Source organism: Pyrgilauda ruficollis, unplaced genomic scaffold (assembly GCF_017590135.1).
Source record: "Pyrgilauda ruficollis isolate IOZ18807 unplaced genomic scaffold, ASM1759013v1 scaffold10, whole genome shotgun sequence".
In the NCBI taxonomy this organism is placed as follows: domain Eukaryota; kingdom Metazoa; phylum Chordata; class Aves; order Passeriformes; family Passeridae; genus Pyrgilauda; species Pyrgilauda ruficollis.
Window position 1 is genome coordinate 12,071,522 of NW_024508101.1, and position 20,150 is coordinate 12,091,671.

At 36.2% G+C, this 20,150-nt stretch overlaps 1 protein-coding gene across 37 annotated transcripts in view; it reads right to left on the reverse strand.

Annotated features, from left to right (window-relative positions):
- The window catches only part of LOC121349827 (sarcolemma associated protein), a 74,589-nt gene that overhangs the window by 16,375 nt on the left and 38,064 nt on the right, over positions 1-20,150 (reverse strand). For 9 of the 37 annotated variants that reach the window (XM_041460607.1, XM_041460852.1, XM_041460750.1 and 6 more), the window contains exons 5-16: positions 19,367-19,429; positions 18,305-18,400; positions 17,959-18,030; positions 17,143-17,283; positions 16,382-16,519; positions 14,956-15,124; positions 14,820-14,870; positions 14,273-14,323; positions 10,619-10,681; positions 4,901-4,957; positions 1,426-1,509; positions 1,107-1,166 (exon numbers count right to left, since the gene is read on the reverse strand). In XM_041460607.1, coding sequence (XP_041316541.1) covers positions 1,107-1,166; positions 1,426-1,509; positions 4,901-4,957; positions 10,619-10,681; positions 14,273-14,323; positions 14,820-14,870; positions 14,956-15,124; positions 16,382-16,519; positions 17,143-17,283; positions 17,959-18,030; positions 18,305-18,400; positions 19,367-19,429 — 1,045 coding nt within the window. Of the gene's footprint in view, positions 1-1,106; positions 1,167-1,425; positions 1,510-3,420; positions 3,593-4,900; positions 4,958-10,618; positions 10,682-14,272; positions 14,324-14,819; positions 14,871-14,955; positions 15,125-16,381; positions 16,520-17,142; positions 17,284-17,958; positions 18,031-18,304; positions 18,401-19,366; positions 19,430-20,150 lie in introns of those variants that run through there. The other 28 variants (XM_041460645.1, XM_041460639.1, XM_041460825.1 and 25 more) reach the window with 14 other exon arrangements.

The following is a 20,150-nucleotide window of genomic DNA, read 5'->3' on the forward strand; positions in this document are numbered from 1 at the left end:
ACCAAAAATAAGACTATTATAATCACTACAAACAACATTATCAAATTGTACCTTCTAGCATAGCAAGTCACTGAACATACTTGTTATTAGTTGCAGACATTAGAGCAAACCCCAAAGGAAACGTGCCCAGTATCTCAAACACTCCTTTCTAAACTGCTTTGCTGAACTGATGTCCACTGGGAAACATCAGACTCAATATTATACATGTTGCCAAACAGCAAAAGTAATTTGTGCAATTTTTGGAAGCCTTTCTGTCGTAAAATTAGGGAGTGTAAACAATTGCAGAGAAAAGCTCTTTTACAGGTCTCCTACGTTCCATTATGGTTTCCTTTTTTCCTGAGTCACAAAGAACTGTGACATTCTTTTACTTGCGATCCCAATAGGAACATAATTTTACAGATCTTATCAAATGTCTAATTGTTAAAGAAGCATAAAATGATTTTCAATAGACTAAATATAATAACTAATTATTATGCCACAGAAATCTTCAGCTAATGAATATGCAAATATCAGCTGGCTAATTAAGTATATCCCTTCAATGCATAAAAACCAATAAAAATGTTACGTTTATAGAAATGAAGCTCAAAGCTAAGCCTCAGCCATCATTCCAAGTACAGTTATAACACAAACTTCCAATCTTGACTGTGTTAAAAAAAGAAAATCTAAAATCTTGTTTTGATTAACCCACCAGCTGCAAACTAACAGAAACATTTCTGACAGTGATCGAAGCTATGCAAGTAAAATTTGACAATGCTTGACAAATGTCAGTGGTGAAGGAATCCCTCCTCTCCACAGCTATAATCTTAAATGTGTGCTGACCGTAATTCTCAAGTCAAAGTTGTAACATGTAAATTCCTAGAACAGCGTTGGTGAGTTCAGAGATTACTTTTAGACACAGATGATTTCTACAGCAACACTCAGAAGTGTGTTTTTATATCACCCAAAGGAGTCATAACTGATATTTAACTCTTCCATACTACATGATTAACATCTTTGAATTCCAGCATTCTATTTTACTATTTTTTATCATTTGATAACAATCAGGTAGACAAAAAGATTACATTTACAGATTATGCATCTAAAATTGCAAAAGTAAATTTGTTTACCTTTTAGAAGAGCTACTTTGACAATAGGTTCATTTAGATCTTGGTCATCCATTTGAGCATCTAAAAAAAAACCCCACACCTTTCAGAGAGCAGGCAGACTGTAGACAGTTCTCATATACACATTCTTTACATGGAGAGAAGATTTTATGTCCTTCTCAATTTACAAGAGTCAAATTATGAAGCCACAAAATAGACAACACCACTCTAAGCTTGTCTCTAACTCTGTATAATATACTCCATTCTTTTAAGAAATGCTCATGATTACCTAGGTTTAATTCAAACTAATCAGAGGTTACAGAAATCTCAATTAAACTCTTACCTGTAGTGTCGTCGCTGCTTTTTTCCTTGCTTGGGCTAAGGGTGTCAGACAAATCGTTCGATTCTTTGACTCGTGCTTGGTTTTCTGCAAGAGACAAGGAAAAGCAACTACAATCAATAAATGCTTTGTTCATGATTTCTCCTGTACACCAAACTACTGCTATGTCAATAGAAAACAACTTGGTTTAAGAAACAGTTAAAAACCTGCTGGGTGCCTATTTCTTTGCAAGTCTGGGCTAAAATGGATTCCGCATCCCTGGAATCATTAACCCAGCCTAGCCTCTAATAAGGGATGCAATCGCCTCGTGCACAGCTTGAACTTGGGTTAATGCTGTGCTCTTGCCAGCTGGAACTGTGGAAAAGCTGATTCAATCAGCAAACAAATAAGAAAAGAAAAGTAGAACAATGCAGATACTGTAGCAAGTCAGAAAAAAACTGCTGTTAAGAATAAAACTGTGTTTCAGTATTTTGGACAAATTACATAATAACAAGCCTTGTACATACCGTACTGTTCAAAAGAAGTGTGGTGTGAACCATTAAAGAATCACAGCAGTATAAATTAATACATTTGTTTCTAGAAAGAATTTTCAGTTTAAATTATATTAAGAGAAACAGTATATGTTGTTGCCACAAAAAAATTATCTTCATGAAATATTTGTTCATACATAATTCAGCACTTTATTACATGCAGCTTAGTGAAGCCACAGAGTTGTTTGGTTTTTGGTTTTTTTTTTTTTTTTGGTTTGCTGGATTTTTTGTTGTTGAGTCTTTTTTCCCCAGTTCTAGATTTTTAGTGGAGATCATATATTTTCAAAATTAAGAGGATTTAATTACACCAGTGCTTGGTCCCACACAGAATCACCCCTGACTCAAAGTCTAAATATTCTACATGACTGAAATAAATTTTTAAAATTTTTTCTTAAATAACAATTACGGTTTAGTTCTGATAGGTCCATTAAAAAGGCCACACCACCTCTGGTGCGGGCTAACCCAGCAGGTCTGTCAGCAAGGAACCATCACCAACGTGCAGGTGAGGTTATGCAAAATGAAATCTTTCTTGGCTGCCTATTCAGAGCCTTGCTTTTGACAGCTCTGCTGCCCACCTGCAGGATAACAGAGGTCTCCTCTGAGTCTCAAGTTCCAGGCAGAGACATTATATGAAAAGGGGTCAATACAGCATTCCCAGTACACAGACATCTCCCATCCATGGAGAAAAGCACAGGGAAAACAAATAATTTCACCACATGTGCATGCAGCAATTAAGTACCAGGACATGGGAAGAAAGAAGCACATCAATAAATAAATTGTGTTATACAACAGGGTTAGTGTACGAAAATAAGTACAAACCAAGGGAATAATAAGACATCTTTTCAAATAAAAAGAGAATACACAGAACTAACTTCCCCCAGAACAAAAGAAGCGGAAACTGGAGACAATCTGTGTGGCTGCATGAGGAAATCAACACGACAGAACATGGACAGGTTAACAGAAAAAAACCCACAAAGTTTTCTTAATCTAACACGAAAAGTTTTCTATAACTCTGTGCCAGATTAACATCCACTTATACATGAAACAGAAGGCAGCAAGTACAAACAATGCAGCTAATGAAGAGCAAGATTCCTCCCACCCTAATACAACCGAAATTACTGGAGAAGAGGAAGGGGAAAAGCACCTGTACAGTTAAAGTACTAGAGGTTTAGACCTCAGGTACGACAAACACAACTCTCATTTTAGCAGACTTCAAAATTCATAATGATTGCTTGTAGTTAAAAACTTAAATCCTTGGGAGTGGATGGTTCTTTGCTAAAACAAAAAGGGATCTTTCTTATTTTTAGAAATAAGGTTTTTAACTAATATCTAAAGGTGTTTCAAATCAAAACATTTTGCATTATCATACAGAACCAAGCTAACAGGATTGCCACTAAAACTGTCATAATTACTAAATCAATACATTATTTTTTTAACTACTAAGAAAAGTATAACCTAAAAGCCTCACCCATGTCACTTTTATTAGTGGCCGATCCAGAAGCATTAAGCTGAGCAAGATCCACATCCAACTAACTTTACCATATCTGGGCATCCATGGAAATACTGCTTCCCTGCTCTGTGCAAAATGGGAGGAACACTGCGAGTTCCAACCACTGAATTAATTCTCTCTCCCACAGCACCCCCTTATATACTTCCCTCCCACCCACCCTTGGTACACCAGCTTCTTCCCCGCTCCTGCCCTCCCCCCTTGTGTCTGAAACAAGGCACAAAAGATGAGGCACCAGACGAAAGATGCACCAGTTCTACACGGGAAACAGCAGAAGACAAATTATTAGAAACCTGCTTCCTATTCTGGAACCAGAGTCGTAAGCACAAAACTCTTTCCTGTACTATATTATATCACAGCAGTTGTTCCTATTTCCCATAATAAAACTGAGCTGAATAAATATAGCCAAAGTGATAAAGTATATTAAAATGTGTTGACATCATACTTGATGAGTTAGAATATATTACCAAACACTAAAAATAGCTCAGAGCTTTGCAATGGAAGGGGCATGCAAGTGTTACGTTACAGTTATTGTATGCATTCTTTTGCCAAATATGGCACCTTGTCTATAGCTTCCTCATGTACAGAAAGGAGTTAAAGGTGCCACTCCATGCATTAAAGGAAGAGAAGATAAATTAAAATGTCTCTAAAACACTGGACCTTTCAGCAAATTAACATTTATTCAACACAACAACACTTTGCTAAAGCTCAGAGGGTAAAGAACTGAGGCAGTTTGTCCAGACATCAATAAAAAGCTGCAAGAGAGGAGAGAGCCTGCAAGTCCAAACAATCTTACATTATTGGACACTTGAGAAATATTGACCTGCACACTTGTTAGCAATCCTGACCTTGGCACTGTAAGGTAAGGATGACTGTTCCTTAACAAGTCTTTTCTAATTAGCTCCTTTAATTTAACTTGCTTTATATATTAGAGAAAAGAGTTAGAGAGGCACAGATATATTTTACTTATAAAAGACACATTCAGGAGGTTAATACTTATTTTAAAGTTATGAGATAAGATAGAAAATAGTAAAATTAAAATACACTTTTTTAAAAACTTGAAATTACACCAAACATTATTTGTATGTAGCTCTATAATAAAACCAAAATCCCATTTGGAATTCATGCAGGCACCAAAGCTTGAATTGAATTTACAAAAATTACTTTTTTTTTTTTTTTTAATGCATATTCAAGTAAGAACTCAGTCAATATTAAGACTAGCATTTCATGCACTCAATCATCAAAAATGGTTTCCATTAAATCTCTTTAGCCTACAATAGTATTTGGAGTAGAGTTCAGCAAACAATTTTCCTCCCCTTGATTGAATTTCTCCTCAAATGCGTATTCAATCAAAACTCAAACTGCTGGCTTAACACAGAACATGCACTGAGTGACAGAAAAAGCATGCTTCAAAAACAGTTAAATAATCCAGAAGTCTAACCTTTCAAAAGCTTTGTTTCTTCCACTTTGGTTAGATGTCCTTCATCTATGATCTTGTCTGCCAAACAAAATAAGTGTTACTTTCCAAGCTCAAATTTTCCCTGCACGCATCTACGTAGAGTACATTCCATGACCAAATTAAAAGCTGATAATATTACTTCCTACTCAGCCTTGAACAAAAACTTTATTCTGGCACGGAATAATGAAACAGAGCACACAAGCCTATCAGAACTTTGTGATACAGTGCATAATTATTTCTCCTTATTAACTTACATAATGCTGCATTTCACTAATGAGAATTTAGAAAAATGAATTTTATGTACTTAAAAAAACCCAAAACAAACTAATCAGAAGCAACAAATAATTAACACATTTCTCAAGTTTAGTTATCAAAAAAAGGAATTTGAAAATTTGATTGCATGAAACAGACATGCACCCAACACAGCAGAAATCTAGAAATGCACCACATAAAACAGCAATAGAGAAGTCCCCTCAACATCACAACTGCTTTTAACAGTGCCTGTGAAATATACACAGAAACACCCTTTTCTGTTTAAACCTTTCAAGAGAACTGCACAAAAATCCTCCAAAAACCTAGGAATGCATTACATTCAGGTTCATGAAAAAAGGAGTTTTTATCCAAAGTCTACTTTAGCGAAGTCTACTCATGTATGTGAGATGTACAAAAATCTTAGAAGTGGAATTTGTGACTAGATTGCTAACTTCATCCTAACTCCTGCTAGAACATAAAGGTAAACAAGCACACCAAGAAGTTGAAGGGAAGAACAGGATTGAATTAACGAAGGACACTAACAAAACTATTGAATAATTAATTTCTTTTTCCAGATGAGATTTCATTATTTCTAATTCCTTAAGAAGCAATGGCAACACAGAAGATCACATCCTCCGTTTCTGTGCAGCAGATTTCACAGTTTAGTCCATGTTGAAAGCTGTTAGTCCCCAAAATATCAGGCCTGAGAAGCTCCCTCTGCCTCCCCTCCATGGTCTCCCTGTCAGATCCCTGATAACCAGGTAGGGAATGCAGTTTGCTGGATACTCCATGTGCTGTCAACAGGAAACTGACACACAGAGAAGGCTGAATGAACAGCACAAACAGGAGAGTTCAGGCTAAAGAAGTAAATCCTCTTCAAATTAGAAGCAAAACAACAAAACCCAAAAAACTTTAAGCTTTTTCAGCTTCAAGTATGTTTGAAGATGAATTTGTCCCTCTATTCCTCTGGTGGCATGTTGCTGTAACTATGACAATTGAAGGACAGATGCAGGACAAGATCTGGGAGAAGAGATCTTTCACAAACCTAGTTGGCAGACAAACTTTCAGACAAAAAAACCTGAAGTGTGAAGGTTTTCATGGCCAAAAGGTTGCCCTGTACTCTGCCCCCTCCCACACAGACAGATAAGCCAGTGGAAAAGAGATGTTCCCTCCACCTACTTTTATCTACAAATATTATTCTGCATTAATGTAACATTTTACTAACACTGCTTCAGAAACACATGCAACAGCACACTGGATTTTCAGGACTGGCTTTAGGTCTCAAGCAACTGTAGGAGATCACTCATCATCCAAGTTCAGAACAGCCTCAAGTTCCTCTAAGCTTGTGAGAATGACTGTGCCTAGACTGAGTAAAGCACTGTGGAGGGAATCAAGTTACTGGCAGACACAAGTCAGGAGTTCAACTGATACCATGAGTCCTCTTCCATTTAAAATAAAATAAATCTAAACAAAAGTCTTCATATATGATTATTCCAGGACTCAGCTGTGACGGAAGTGGGGTGGAAGGGAAGGCAGCAAGAAAAGAGCTGGGGAATTCTCCCTGTAGATCTGAATAAAACAGCTGAAGACAAAAACAAGTAGCTTTCAACTGCTTGAGCTGAAGGGGTAACACCTCAACCATGCTAGACTGCTAGCTTAAAATAGGCTTCTATAATCAGCTTACAGAGGAAAACGTAGCATTATGAATTGATGCATCTTTTAGCTTTCACAATTCAGTAACTGTTAAACCCTGAATAATTGCAATACAAAACAGAAACTATCCTTCCTGACACAGATGTTTTCCAAACTGAAACTTCTGCAGCAATTCTTTACACTCTGTTTCCATGACTAAAAGAAACTGCAGGCTTGGGTTTTTGGCTTTTTTTTTTTTTTTATTTCCATGGCTTACTGTTTTCTAGTGTCCATTACTGATCTGAGCATTTGTACAAAAGGTACACTATCCCTGGCACTGTTTCTGCAGCCAAGACCTTGAGCAGCAGCACACGAGTCCCTGCGCAGCCTGGCACGGGCAGGGCACAGCCAGTGTTTTGCACTCTGTGACTGACACCTCGCTTTCAGAAAAGTGAACATTCCCTGTGCTTCAAGAATTGATATATGGCATAAGCCAACAAAAAAATAATCAATTCAGCATGCTGGTATTTAGAGAATACAGATATGGTATTTTAGATAAAACAGAAAATTGGATGTTGGTATCACCAAACTCCATAGAATCTTATTTTTCACTATTACCACCCTAGTCACTAAAAACGGTAGAATCCAGACAACAATGAGGGGAAAAAAAGATAGAGATGTCTTCTTTAAAACAGCTCTTTCAAATCTCTGCATTACTAGTCACTAAAAATGGTAGAATCTAGACAACAATGAGGGGAAAAAAAGATAAAGAGATGTCTTCTTTAAAACAGCTCTTTCAAATCTCTGCATTTTAAAATTTTACTATTTCAGAAAACTTCACACACCTTATTTGTTTTTAAATCAATTAGTGTTTTCCCTGAATCAAGACATGCAATCTTGTCCATCAAAATACAAATTAGGGTAAGGATCTTAGCTTTAATTTCTGGCACGAAAGAACTTTAGCTTTCATGCTATCCAGTCCCTACTTAGCAGAAAGCAGAGAGGTAGATATAATTAATGTTTTTACTGACACAATCTGCTGCAAACTTGAGCTTTCAGTTAGTCCTTAAGATAATTCATATTTTCTTCTGCAGCTTAAAGCCAGCTTTCCTTTAGGTTTTTAGGCATTTCCTATCTTTTCAATTTAAGAACTCCATTTCAGATTTAAGCTATCACTATGTGCAATACAATGACTAATTTTACAATTATCACTTAAGTAACATCACCCCTCTACATTTATATTTTGGCATCAAAATAGTCTTTGAAGTAGGCCAGGTTTGAAAACCAACAAAAAACCTGTTCCTCAACGCACAAATTTCCAACCATCTGAAAAAAGCGATACTAAACAGCTTGAACTTTACTTAGCCGCCTCCAGGTCAAAGGAAAAGTTAAAAATAATTTAATACGTTCAATCCATCCAAAAACTACTATTAATAAATCTGCAAAAATCAGCTTGGTGAAAAGAAGGAAATTGACTTGCATTTAAAATCAAATGCAAAAATCACAATGTAAGGGGGGAAAAAAAGGACACAAATAAAGAAGGGTTAGACGGGAGTGAAAGACAGGAAGTTAGCAGGGCAACAAATCTCACTTTGGTCTATACATCATCACATTTTTGCTAATAATGCATATCATGTACTGATCAAAAAGCACCATGACTTCTGGTCTTGATATCACTGATTTTGACCAGTGGTTACTAAAAAAAAAGCTATGGAATGAGCAACAAGTGAACTGGATGTAATGATCAGAAAGTAAGAGACTTCCCAGATCATTCAGAGCCAGATTTCATAACACTCCACAGATGTCAGAGGTCAGGACACGTTACTGGATGATACTGTGAGCGCATTGGTCTTAAAAAATAAAAATAATTACATAATATCTTTAAAAGTTTACAGAAGCTGGATTTTACAAACCATCTAGTTTCTGGGATTTTTATTATATCATTATTGTTTAACTAATAAACCTGCTGCTCTCTCAGTACTTAAACCTCTGGGCAGAACCCCAACATACTACCACACGATGAGCTACATATTCTTGCTCTGTATTGCCAGTCTGTGTGATATTGTTCTACACTATTTGCTGTGTGCCTTAAAACGACTTCCTGACAATCTCTGGAACTGTGACTTTTCTCCCCAGGAGTCCCGAGCTCTTGATGCTACACAGAGCAAAGAACAGAAATAGGACTGTAGGGCAGCATTTACATACAAAAGGCAAAGAACAGATCCTACAGTTTGGAGTTTTTAACCTCATGATATTGTGAGGCCTGACCAAACACATTTGAACGTGGAAAAGGCAAACTTCCAGTCCAAGAACAAATAAAAGAGTCAATGATTTTGAATTTTTCTTGATGTGAGAGTAAAAACTTAGACTGTCATAAAAAATGCAAACTACTGACCTCATTTGAACTCTTATTAATTCCTTTAAAAATGAAGTAGTTGAGGCCTTGCAGTGTTTTCACTGTAGCTTTCAATGTCTTGAGAAAGGGTAAGCATAAATCCACTGATCTTAATTTTACTCTCACTAGTACTTCTTTAATATCTTAGAATATTTTAACAGATACTTGATCACTGTTCCTTCTCAATAGTGACAGGACTGGTAACATTTAGTTTGCAGAAGTGATACTAACCTAAGTTTTGCCAAAATAGGTTAAGCTAACATCCGAACAATGCAAACAGGCAACCAGTTTTATTTGAACATTACACAGGGTGCTCTTCATGTTCTAGACAAGAAAAATGTTTATTCAAGCATTTAACTTCATTTTTATGTACTGAAAAAAGAAGATTCATACAAGATCTTTGCAAAATTCAGAATTATTTTAAACTTCAGCCTTACAGAAGACAGCTACCAGTCATTAATTTTTTTAAATAAAGATTTTTCCAATCTTAAATTTTCTTAAACAAACATTAGCAGTATCATGTAATTTGGCTTATGGCACTGTAATCTGGATCACAAGCAGTAAAATCAAACAAGTCTGCTACCCTTCCTCATAAAAATTTGAGAGGAAAGAGTCCAATGGGCATAATGTCAAAAAATATCCTGTCTTATTTCTGCATCTAGATGCTTCTCTGCTCAATTTTAGGTACATAATTTCTATAAACTCTGAAGCAAAAAAATCCCAGGTTTTCTTGAAGTTTAATAGCACTCTGCTTCTCTTCATTCTAATGGTATTTTTCTTTCAGTAGGCAGAAAGTATAAATACCTTCAGTTTTTCTTCAATTACAGATGTGCAGACAGTGCTGTTTCATTACTCATTTTTAAAAGCATTTGCTTTGAAAAACACGTCTCACATTTCAGAATAACACATCTTTCTAAAGACTGGTATGCAATTTTCTGTTTTTCTTAAAACAGTCTCTTGGATTTCCACATACAAACTATGGACTTGTTTTCCCTTCGGTTCTTTTGTTACAATTAATCTGGAGCATGTGCAAGGCCTTTAATTGTCAGATAAATTACAGATATGTGAAAAGGCACCGCCTTCTCTGTCCTTTGCTGCCTGTGATGTTTGCTTAAACTGACAGGTTTCAACTTAAATTGTAACAGGTGAAAAATTACACTCAGTTTTAAACACCGTGTGGCAACATCACCACCCTCTGTTGGTTAGGGCACAATAATGGATGAACTGAGAAGAGACAATGTCACTTTGCAAGAGCAAAGATATCCTATTACACCTGCTTAATACCACAATGCCACAATTCTGTGCTTAGAAAATTTCTGCTTCTACAGAAATATTAAATAGTAGTGACAAATTCTGGTTTCATCCACCTTTTCTGTGTTTTCTGTTGTTTTTAAAGCAAATGTGAACACTCTTGTACTCACTCTGACATTCTATGAACTGATGAATAAAAGTGCAGTCCCCTCCACTCTTTGAAAGAAAGTGCTCTAGTAGAGAAAGAAACACTTCAGTTTACATCTTCTTATCATTTTCAAATTGATGCAACAAAAAATTTGAAAGGCATATTAACAATATTTGTCAGTGTATTCACGATGGACTTTTGAATCAAATCTGAGTTAATATGCAAGCAGACAAGACATGAAATTGAAATGATGTCTGAGTGATACTAGGAAATAGATTACTCTTTTAAACTGATCAGAAGAAAGAAGTACTTCAGCTGCATTTTCAGAAGAAACATGCTCTTGACCTATATTCTTCAGCATTTTTATTAGCTTTAAAAGGGTATTTCCAAAGTTTTTCATTAATCTTCATGTTGATTTTTCATATCTAACACCCTCAATTTTAAAAAAGTTGTTGAATATATGCCTATACTTTTTAAACAGTTTCACTTTGAAAAGACAGTTCTGCAGCGAGTTCCTAAAACTGAGCTCTGTTCCCAGGTTTACTCAAGTCCTTGTCCAGCTCCCAACTCCATCAGAATCCTGCATCTCTTCAGGGTGCAAACATTTCCTTTCTGAAGAACCTCAAAAATCTTTTGACCAAGAGTCCAGCAGTAGGAAAAGGCTGGCATTAGTACAAACCTGCAGAATTTGGTACATTCTAACCAAATTGTTCAACCATTACCTCTGACATCAGCTGCCCAACTGCAATACTGAGCTTTACTGTATTTTGAAGTTACTCTAAACTTTTTTTAACTCACAAGGACAGGGCTTTTAAAAAACAGCACCATGACTGTAAAATTTATTTTCCACATTTAAACTTCCTTTTTTTTTTTTTTTTTTATTTTCATTTTTACCTGGTCCTCTAAGTGACTGTATACAAATTTCTCTTATCTTTCTTCATGTAATATTTGGCTCACAAAATTTAAAGATGAAAGCTAGGTGTGGTGCAACACATGGAGAAAAATACCACTTTTTGAAACAATTTAGTTCTACACAACTTTTACCAGGGGCTTGCTGTACCAAAAAGTTCCTCTTTTCTGCACGTCCAATGAGAGAAAATGAATGCCTAACTATCATTCTCTAATACACTTTTTTTATTGAAAGCCTCTGGAGAGGCTATGAGTTCTTAGTTCCTCTACTCTGAATACATCTCCTGACTGCTACAGCCACAGAAAAAAGTAATGTAAACCATTATTCTTGTCATGGCCAGGTAGTGTGCCTGTGCACACACTTTGAGAGAAAGAGAGACAAAAGAATTTTTAAAAGCATACTGATTTTACGTGAGTTTCACAGTTTTCCTCTTTCATTCCCTAAGTTGTTCAATCTGCTTTATAAACCCAAAATTCTTAGCTCTTCTAAAATAATGCAGAACTACATAGCAAAAAACAAACAACAAACCAAACCAACCAACAAAAGAACTAAAAAAAAACCCCAAAAAACCCCAAACACAATCCCACAAAAAAAAAAACCCCAAAAAACCCCAAACAAAATACCACAAAAAAACCCCCCAAACCAAAACAACTCCAAAAACACCCCACAAAACAAAAAACCAAAACAAAACCCAAAAAAATTCAGCAGTAACTGTTTCCTGCTGCTTTTAAGAGAACAAAAGCCAAAATCTGACAGAGCAAATAACTGCCCATCTGTCATACAAGGGCTACATAAGGGACTGGAAGATGCAAAAAGGCACAGACTGTCATGAAGAGAACACAGGGCAGCAAGATGTAAAATGGCAGAGAAATGGGGATGGACCAGGTATGGCAGAGATGCAGAAAAATGTACAACTGACATGAAAAGCTACGCTAAAATACAGACTAATGAAAGAGCATGCTATGTTTGTGGCAAAAAAGGTGATAGGTTGTATAAACAAAGGTGATAGGTTTTATAAACACTCAGAAAGAGAACTTGAATTAGCAGTTATATGTTGCCAGTACTCAAAGAAAAATAACCTGGCAAACAGCTTCCTAAAACTTCCAGGTTTAAGTACAAGTTCCACTGTTACTCATAGGATGGAGGAATCTATCTTGTCATGCATCAATTCAGATGACACTGAACTCCTGTACAACCCAAAGTAAGTCCAAAAGGGATTGCTTCTTCACCTTTGACCAAAAAAGTGAGTTTCAGTGATATAATGATATTTGTTGTAATCACACAATGATTTTTAAATGGGCAATTTTAACATTTGGACTCATAAAAGGTATCAGTATTTAAAAATCTCACATGACATTCCTACCAACAATTTTAAAACAAAGTGTTCCTTCAGAAAAAATCAAATCTACTATAATGTCATAAATCCTTCCTCTATAAAATAATTTATATTTGAAGTTACAGCTCAAAAGCTTTTACAAAATGTGTCAAATTAGGTCTAGTTTAAAAAAGAGAAAAGCACATCTATTTCTTAACCATTCTATCAAATATTAAGCTATTACCAACCTAAAATTAGGCATCAGCAAGACGGATGAGTCTATACAAAAATATAATCCCATGGCAGTGTAGAGAAGTGGAAACAAACATTGCATGTCCTGCTTGCTAACCTCAGGATGCACCACGGCTGAGTGCCTAAAATGCTAAGACACTCAGGAGCAGCCAGTACTCTTAGCTTTAGGGGAGGCTTTGCTGCAGCTCCTGTAGGTGTTTAACAGATCTCTCCTCCTGCTCCCAATACGGAGATTAAGTCATTATTAACTTTTAATTTTGCTATTGGTCTCCCTAGTTAAGAACCTTGTCATTTACAAATATGCATATGGAGCTTTAAAATTCTGTTTCAAAAATATAAATAGAGGAGTCCTTAAACAATGTGAATATTGGTTAAAACCCTGAGTTCTCTGTACAGGTCCCTGAGCTTTCAAACCAATGCTACCACCATCTCTCAGACTGTAGAAGCAAGCTACATCAAGGAAAAATTTAAAATTATATAAGAGGACAAATATATCTCAGTCAATTAAACAATCTGGAATCATAACTGGAATATTTTTTGCTATATGTGATATTGGACAATTTCATTCAAAAACTTTGTGTATGTTAAGACACATGAGCTCAAATATTTGGCTCTAACTAACTGGCCTTTAAAAAACCCTATCACTTAGTTCAATCAGTATGAATTCCTGTTTCACATAAAGCTACTCCTGGAGTTTTAAAAAGTTAGTTTCCACTGTTTATAAATTTTATATACTCACATTTTTCATATTAAAGCTATAAAAAAATAGGTTTTTCTGACTTTACTTATCATACCCAACTTCACTAGAAAAACACTGCATGTCTATGTGTTGCAGGGAAAATTAAAAGGAAAAACAATAAATGAGTCCTCCACTTTCTTGTGTCACAACCCTGACAACATTCAATCAGTAGACTCCTACTCACTGCAGTGACAGCCCATCACGAACAAAAAAAACAAACGAACAAAAAGAGACCTCCAAGTGGTCTTGTTGTATTTTGTAGTACTTTCTAAAAATACTGTGACTGGAAGTATACGCAAAAAACAAACAAACAAACAAACAAAAAAAAAAAAACTGGTCAGGAGTGGACAAGTTCATTTGCAAAGAGAAAAAATTTAAAGCAAAACTTTAGAGAACATTTTGAATTTGTTCATTTTCAAGCATCAACCATAAGACAAAAGGTAGCCCTCAGATACACTACCTTTCTCTGTGCTCCCATTAATTTTAGGTATGAAGTCGTCAACTTGTATGCCTAGGATTAAGAAAGGGCATTATTTTTGTAATCAAGAAAAATGTTTTGGGCTTTGTTTCTTTATAAACACAGCATTTTGAAATGTTCCTGGCTTTTCACACCACCTCCTCACAAGTACCTAATCACACAAACCAGGCAGTTTGATGTGTGTCCTGCTAGAGATGATGTTGCTGTTTGTTCAAACGTCTAAGAGGTAATTAACGCCAAAGAATTACTGCCTATTACACACATATACGTGTGTATAATGTATATAAAATGCGTTTTAAAGCGGCTCGAAGGCGCCTCCAAGGCCCGGGCCGGAGCGGACACCCGCAGAAGCAGCGCCCTCTGCCGGCCCTGCCCCGACACGGACCAGCAGCCCAGGAGAGCTCCCTGCTGGGAAAACTGGGAATCGGAACTCTTCTGCCAGACACCGAGACTACAGGATTATCAGAACAAAAGTAACGGAACAGCAACCGCGGAAACCAGCTTGAAACAAGAAACTGATCACACCTACCTAAGCTGTTGTGTTCTTTAAGAGTTTTCTCTTGCAGGTGTTCTAACCGTACTGTAAACAGAAGTCCAAGAAAAAGGTATTTCACAGATTAAAAGAAAAACAAATAATCCAAGTTTTTTCCCCGCTATTGACTAACCTTGTAAAGCAGTCAGCCGCTCATTGGTGAAGTCATTATCAGCCTGCAAAGCTTCTATTTTTGCTTGAAGCTCTTGCTCTCTTTCTTCCATTTCATCTATTTTATGCTGCAATTCCTTTTTCTCAGCCAGTCCTTTTTGTTGGATTTCTTCTTGTCTTCCTTCTGCTACCTGCTCAAAAAGATTTTTTAAATCCCCCAAAAAATCAAAATTAACATGTGAAAGGATAGATTTTGGTTTTTATGTAACTAAATGTAATTAAGTAACTTCCTTTGCTAATCAGATTTAAAAATGAAAAAAACTGAAATCTATTACCTTTATACAAATTTCACTACAAGTAGACTGAGAAAAATCTCAAAATATCTTAAGTAATTTTTTGACTGAGGAACATAAATTTAACAGCAACAGTAAAGGGTCTTAAAACTAAGAAATGCCCAAAGTCTCCAGCATCTCAATTCAATCAAAACCCAAGAACCCTTCTGAACTGAATGTACACTGCACAGACCACCTTGACTGCAAGCCACCTCTTCTTCCTTGCTGGATCTCAAGAACCTAAGTTTTAAACTGTCTCCTCCCTCAAAACAAGGTAATAAATTTCAGTTTTGATCGTTCTGGGTACACTCATCACCATCAGTGATCAACCCATTACTGGGAAACCATGTGCCTTAAGAGCAGCAATTTAATGTTTTAATTTTGAAAGAAAAATTTCTCTGAGGTACTGAACTAGGAACCTAGGTTCCAGTTCCAGTATTTATCCAAGATAAATGCAGCAACTGTCTCAGGTCTCCAGAGACAACACCATTACCTTCCTCCTTCACAACTCCTACTTACCTAGATTAGAAACTCTTGGAGAACAGGCTTTATCATAAAGTGATTATTCTGTTCTCCAGCATAAAGGGCCTTAAATATTAATTTACTTCATTCTTAGATTTAGGTATTTCATTTCATATCAAACTTGATAGCAAGATGGAAGATTAGCCATATTACAATATGGTGGACTAGTTATGTTTGTTGTAACTGCACGAAGAGGCAACACGAAATGCAAATTTATTTCTAATTCTAGTTTTTATTCCTCTTACCTTTCAGATGTTTAGCTTGAAAGTTATTAGTCCTAATAAAAGCAGCTGGATGTAAAGTTTTATACTACACATAATTTTATACTATAATATATTTCAGTCCCAGAAATATGGTACCTTTCAAAGTGAATGAAGAGGGAAACTTTTTAGGAAGTTACTTAACTGATGCCAGCTTCAATTACACTAAAACTGAACCTAGAGAATATACAGATGATATGCATCTTTCCATTGCTAACTGTTGTTTAACAAGTTTCTTAACTTTTTTGTTAGCTGCATTAAAAACTAAACCGTGTTTATTTGTTCCATTTATCACATTTATTCTATCCCAAGTCAGATGAAATTCTGTCATTACCTTTAGCTTGTCAGAAAGATCTTTAATTTCATTTACAGCTCCATTGTACTTATTAGCTAATTCCCTTAATTCTTCCTGAGTCCTCTCATTCATTTCTTTCAGGTGTGTACATTCATCTTCTGTATTACTTAAACTCCGCTGTAAGACAGAATGATTATGCAATAAATAATAACAAAAGACAGACAATAAACTACCAAACACTGCAGATGATCTATTTTTTCCAAGCAGTATATATGCACAGGATGCCAACTAGTCTTATGAGACTTCTTGATCAAGGGAATACAGCAAATAATGATAGAGGAAAAGACAATAAAGGAAAAGAGAATCATGCGAGATGTTACAGGGGCAGAAAATCTTAAAAGAGTGTCTAACACTCTGACTGTAAAAGCTCCATTTAAAGCACACTTTGTACAAGTGGTCAAGTGTATGTTTCCATAAATGCTGCAGTTTAAACAAGGTCTTACAGCATTTTTTTTTAATGCATGTATGTCATTTTCCCTGTGTATGTCCCACACACTTCTGTAAGACAGCATCATGAATTTTGAAAGCAGAGAGAAAAGGGAAGAGCTGAAAGAATAGTTTCTCATTAATGGTTTAACAATCTTAGTCCTGTCCAATAGGAGAAATAAACACTACTTAATATCCTGCAAGTGCAGAGTACAACAGATATTGACATAACACAGCAACAAAGCAGGGATCTAAATAGCAGCATTTACAACTATTTCAGCACTTCCAGATGACCAGGAATGAAACTTCAGTACCTCCACTTCAGATAATTTTCTGACCACTTCAATTTTCTCCTGAAGGACCCGCCTCAGGGACTCTTTGGCTGTTGTCTCATAGTTGTGTTTGTCTTCCTGTAATGCTATAAGCTCTTTTCGTATACTGTCTTCTGTTTGATTCTGCATGTACAAAATAATTCAAGAACAGAATAATTACTGTTTTGCTCATTAATTAGATCGTGATAAAGCCTGTTTTATTAAAAATTTTTAGCTGTTTCTGATAGATGAGAAAATGTTATGCACGAATCAGTGATCAAAGATTCTTGACATGACTGGGTATAAATAAGCGATTTTTTCAAGTGTATGTACAGCAGCACACATTCAGGGGTCAGTTTTGATCACAGGAGAATTATGGCACTTTTTTTGGGCACTGCTAAGACAATGTCAAGCCTAGGAGACATAGAACTGGACAAACCAGGTCCCAGAGGAAAGACCTTAAACAGGACCTGCAGAAAAAGTTTTTATAATGTAGATAGTTGAGAGAAAATAGAAATAAAATAACAATTAAAATCCAAGGCAGACATAGGTGGCCTAAACAATAATCAGGGCAGCACATACTTGTAACTCTGAATACCAGATAGGACATGGGCAATGAAAACAACAGCCACTTATTGAGATGCCTTGAAATACAGAGCAGATGTACAGTTTTTGTGCTACTCATATTATCAAAGTTGCATAGGCTCCTTTTGGAAAGCTTATGCTACAAATGCTTTCCTACAACTAGCTACTTCCAAAACACTTGAAAAGAGCTGCCTTTCAGTTTTCCTAATATTTGACTTTAAGTGAACTACTTACCTTTGAACAAGCTTGTAACTGATTTCCCATAACCTCTAGTCTTGATAGCAGCCTGTCTTCGTCTATTAAAGCCTAGAAGAATAGAAGTATCACCTTAGAATTATCCCATGCTTAATGTAGTGCCAGTAGAGTTCTGCTTTAAAGATCTGAATTTTGTTGGAGTACTTACTGCTAACAGCTATTTCAAAGGTACACAACCACTAAATGTATTAAACATTGTCTTTTGCACAGTTTTAGAGAATCACCATAAACTTTTTATTATCTCTGCTGCTTTTTCCCTGCATTAACAGCTAAATTTATATGGCAGTGCACAGTTGAGTCCATAAGGAAAGGATCCTGCACATACCTGCCAACTAGTATCTGAAGCCTCTTGTGTGACAGCAAGTAGTCGCTGAAGGGTTGCCAGCTTCTGTTCCAACATTTGTTCCCGATGTAAGGCTTCCTGTGAAGGGAGCAGGGCACCAGTCAGTTCAGCTAGAACAACTCAGGGAATCAGAAACAACAGAAGAGATCCCAAAATACAATAAAAAAAGGAAATGTGAGCAGTAAACACTGTAAACTTGTTCAAAACCATAATAAGCCCACTCTATTTTATCCATCCACAAATTTATTTGGATAGCTAATTAGAAAATGCTATCCTATAATCTCAGGTTCCTAAACCATTCATTTTCATGCTAAGGACACACTGCTGTTCTTCCCAAGACTTAAAGATACTTCATCTCTTAAGTAACAAAACTGCAGACACCAAAGGACAGCTTGGCAGCTTCCATGCAATGAGCTGTTCATCCTCAAATGAGGTCACAAAAAAGAAATGCCAAGCAAGAACTACTATTTCTGTTTGATTTTTGGTTTATGACAGGAAGACAGAAGAGCATCTTCGTTAACTCCAGGATATGGAGAGAGAACAGATTGGTGAGTGAATATGTATTTGGCTTCCAAAGAAAGAGCATCTGCATGAGCTCCTTCCTGCTATGTCAGCAAATACATATAAAGATAGATATTATCTCAAAAGCCTTGATGTGAACAAATAAAAATTGCCATTATCAAACAAAACCAGGCAAAATGAATCAGTAGAACTTATACACAGTTAAACCTGGAAAGAATTTACCAGCAAAAAAGTTGATTATATCATCCTTTCTAAAGAGTTTACTTTTATCTATCAGCACACAGTTTAAACGTGCTACCATTTCGCAGTCTAACTCTTTTGTGCCATGACATCTTGGGAAAAGCACACCTATCAAACTGACACAGAAGCAGGCACAGAAAGGCTGGTGATGCCAGTGAGGAAGAAGAGCTGCCAGCACTGTCCCTTCCTTTCTAGTTTCCAGTAGACACAAGCCACAGGATAAGATTTGTGTTTTGAACAAAAATACTCATCCAAACTAAATGACCTTAAAAGAAAACTTACTTGTAGATACTGTGAAAGCTGAAACAATTCCTGAGAATACATACTGGGAGTGTTAGCAGCAACCTGAAAAAGAAGACAAGTAAGAATCAGAATGGTTTTGGATTTTTCATTAAATAGAAGTAATGTGAAATTCACTTAAATCTACGCACAAAGGTAAACTCCGGATTATCTAATAATAACATTTTGCTTCCTTTCTTGTTCTGTTATTATTTATGCTTTTTTTAATCACAGAACTTCCCGACTTGGGACTTAGGTCCCACTGTGTTTCTGCACAAGTTCTTGAACCACCACCACACTCATGAGTCAGCTTTTGGTACAGTTGAGACTGAGCTGACAATAAAGAAACAAGGGGCACAAAGGTGAAGCCATTCCACTCAATGACAAACACAAATTGTGGGCTTCCAGCTCGATCACACATATTATGGCTGCACACTTCCTGCTGGCCTATGAGTTATCATCATGTCACTTTATAAGTATCTATTTCAGAATTAAGGAATAGCTGTAGTACCTTTGTATAATAGTAAACTGTTCTTCAGTTGGAGAGAAGGGGGGGGGTTGTTCTGTGGGTTTATTTCAGCCAATCCATTTGTTTACTAATTCTTGTAGGCTTCCTACACTGAAATATTTTGTAACTGTTTTCCCACAGTTACACCTGCAGTCCCTCCTCAGGATTTCTACCCTTGCCCTGGATTCAAGTCACACATACTGTTTTGAAATCTGAACTTAAACAGTCTATAAACTCCTCAGGCTGCTGGTTTCACAAATAAGTTTCCACGGTTGCTTG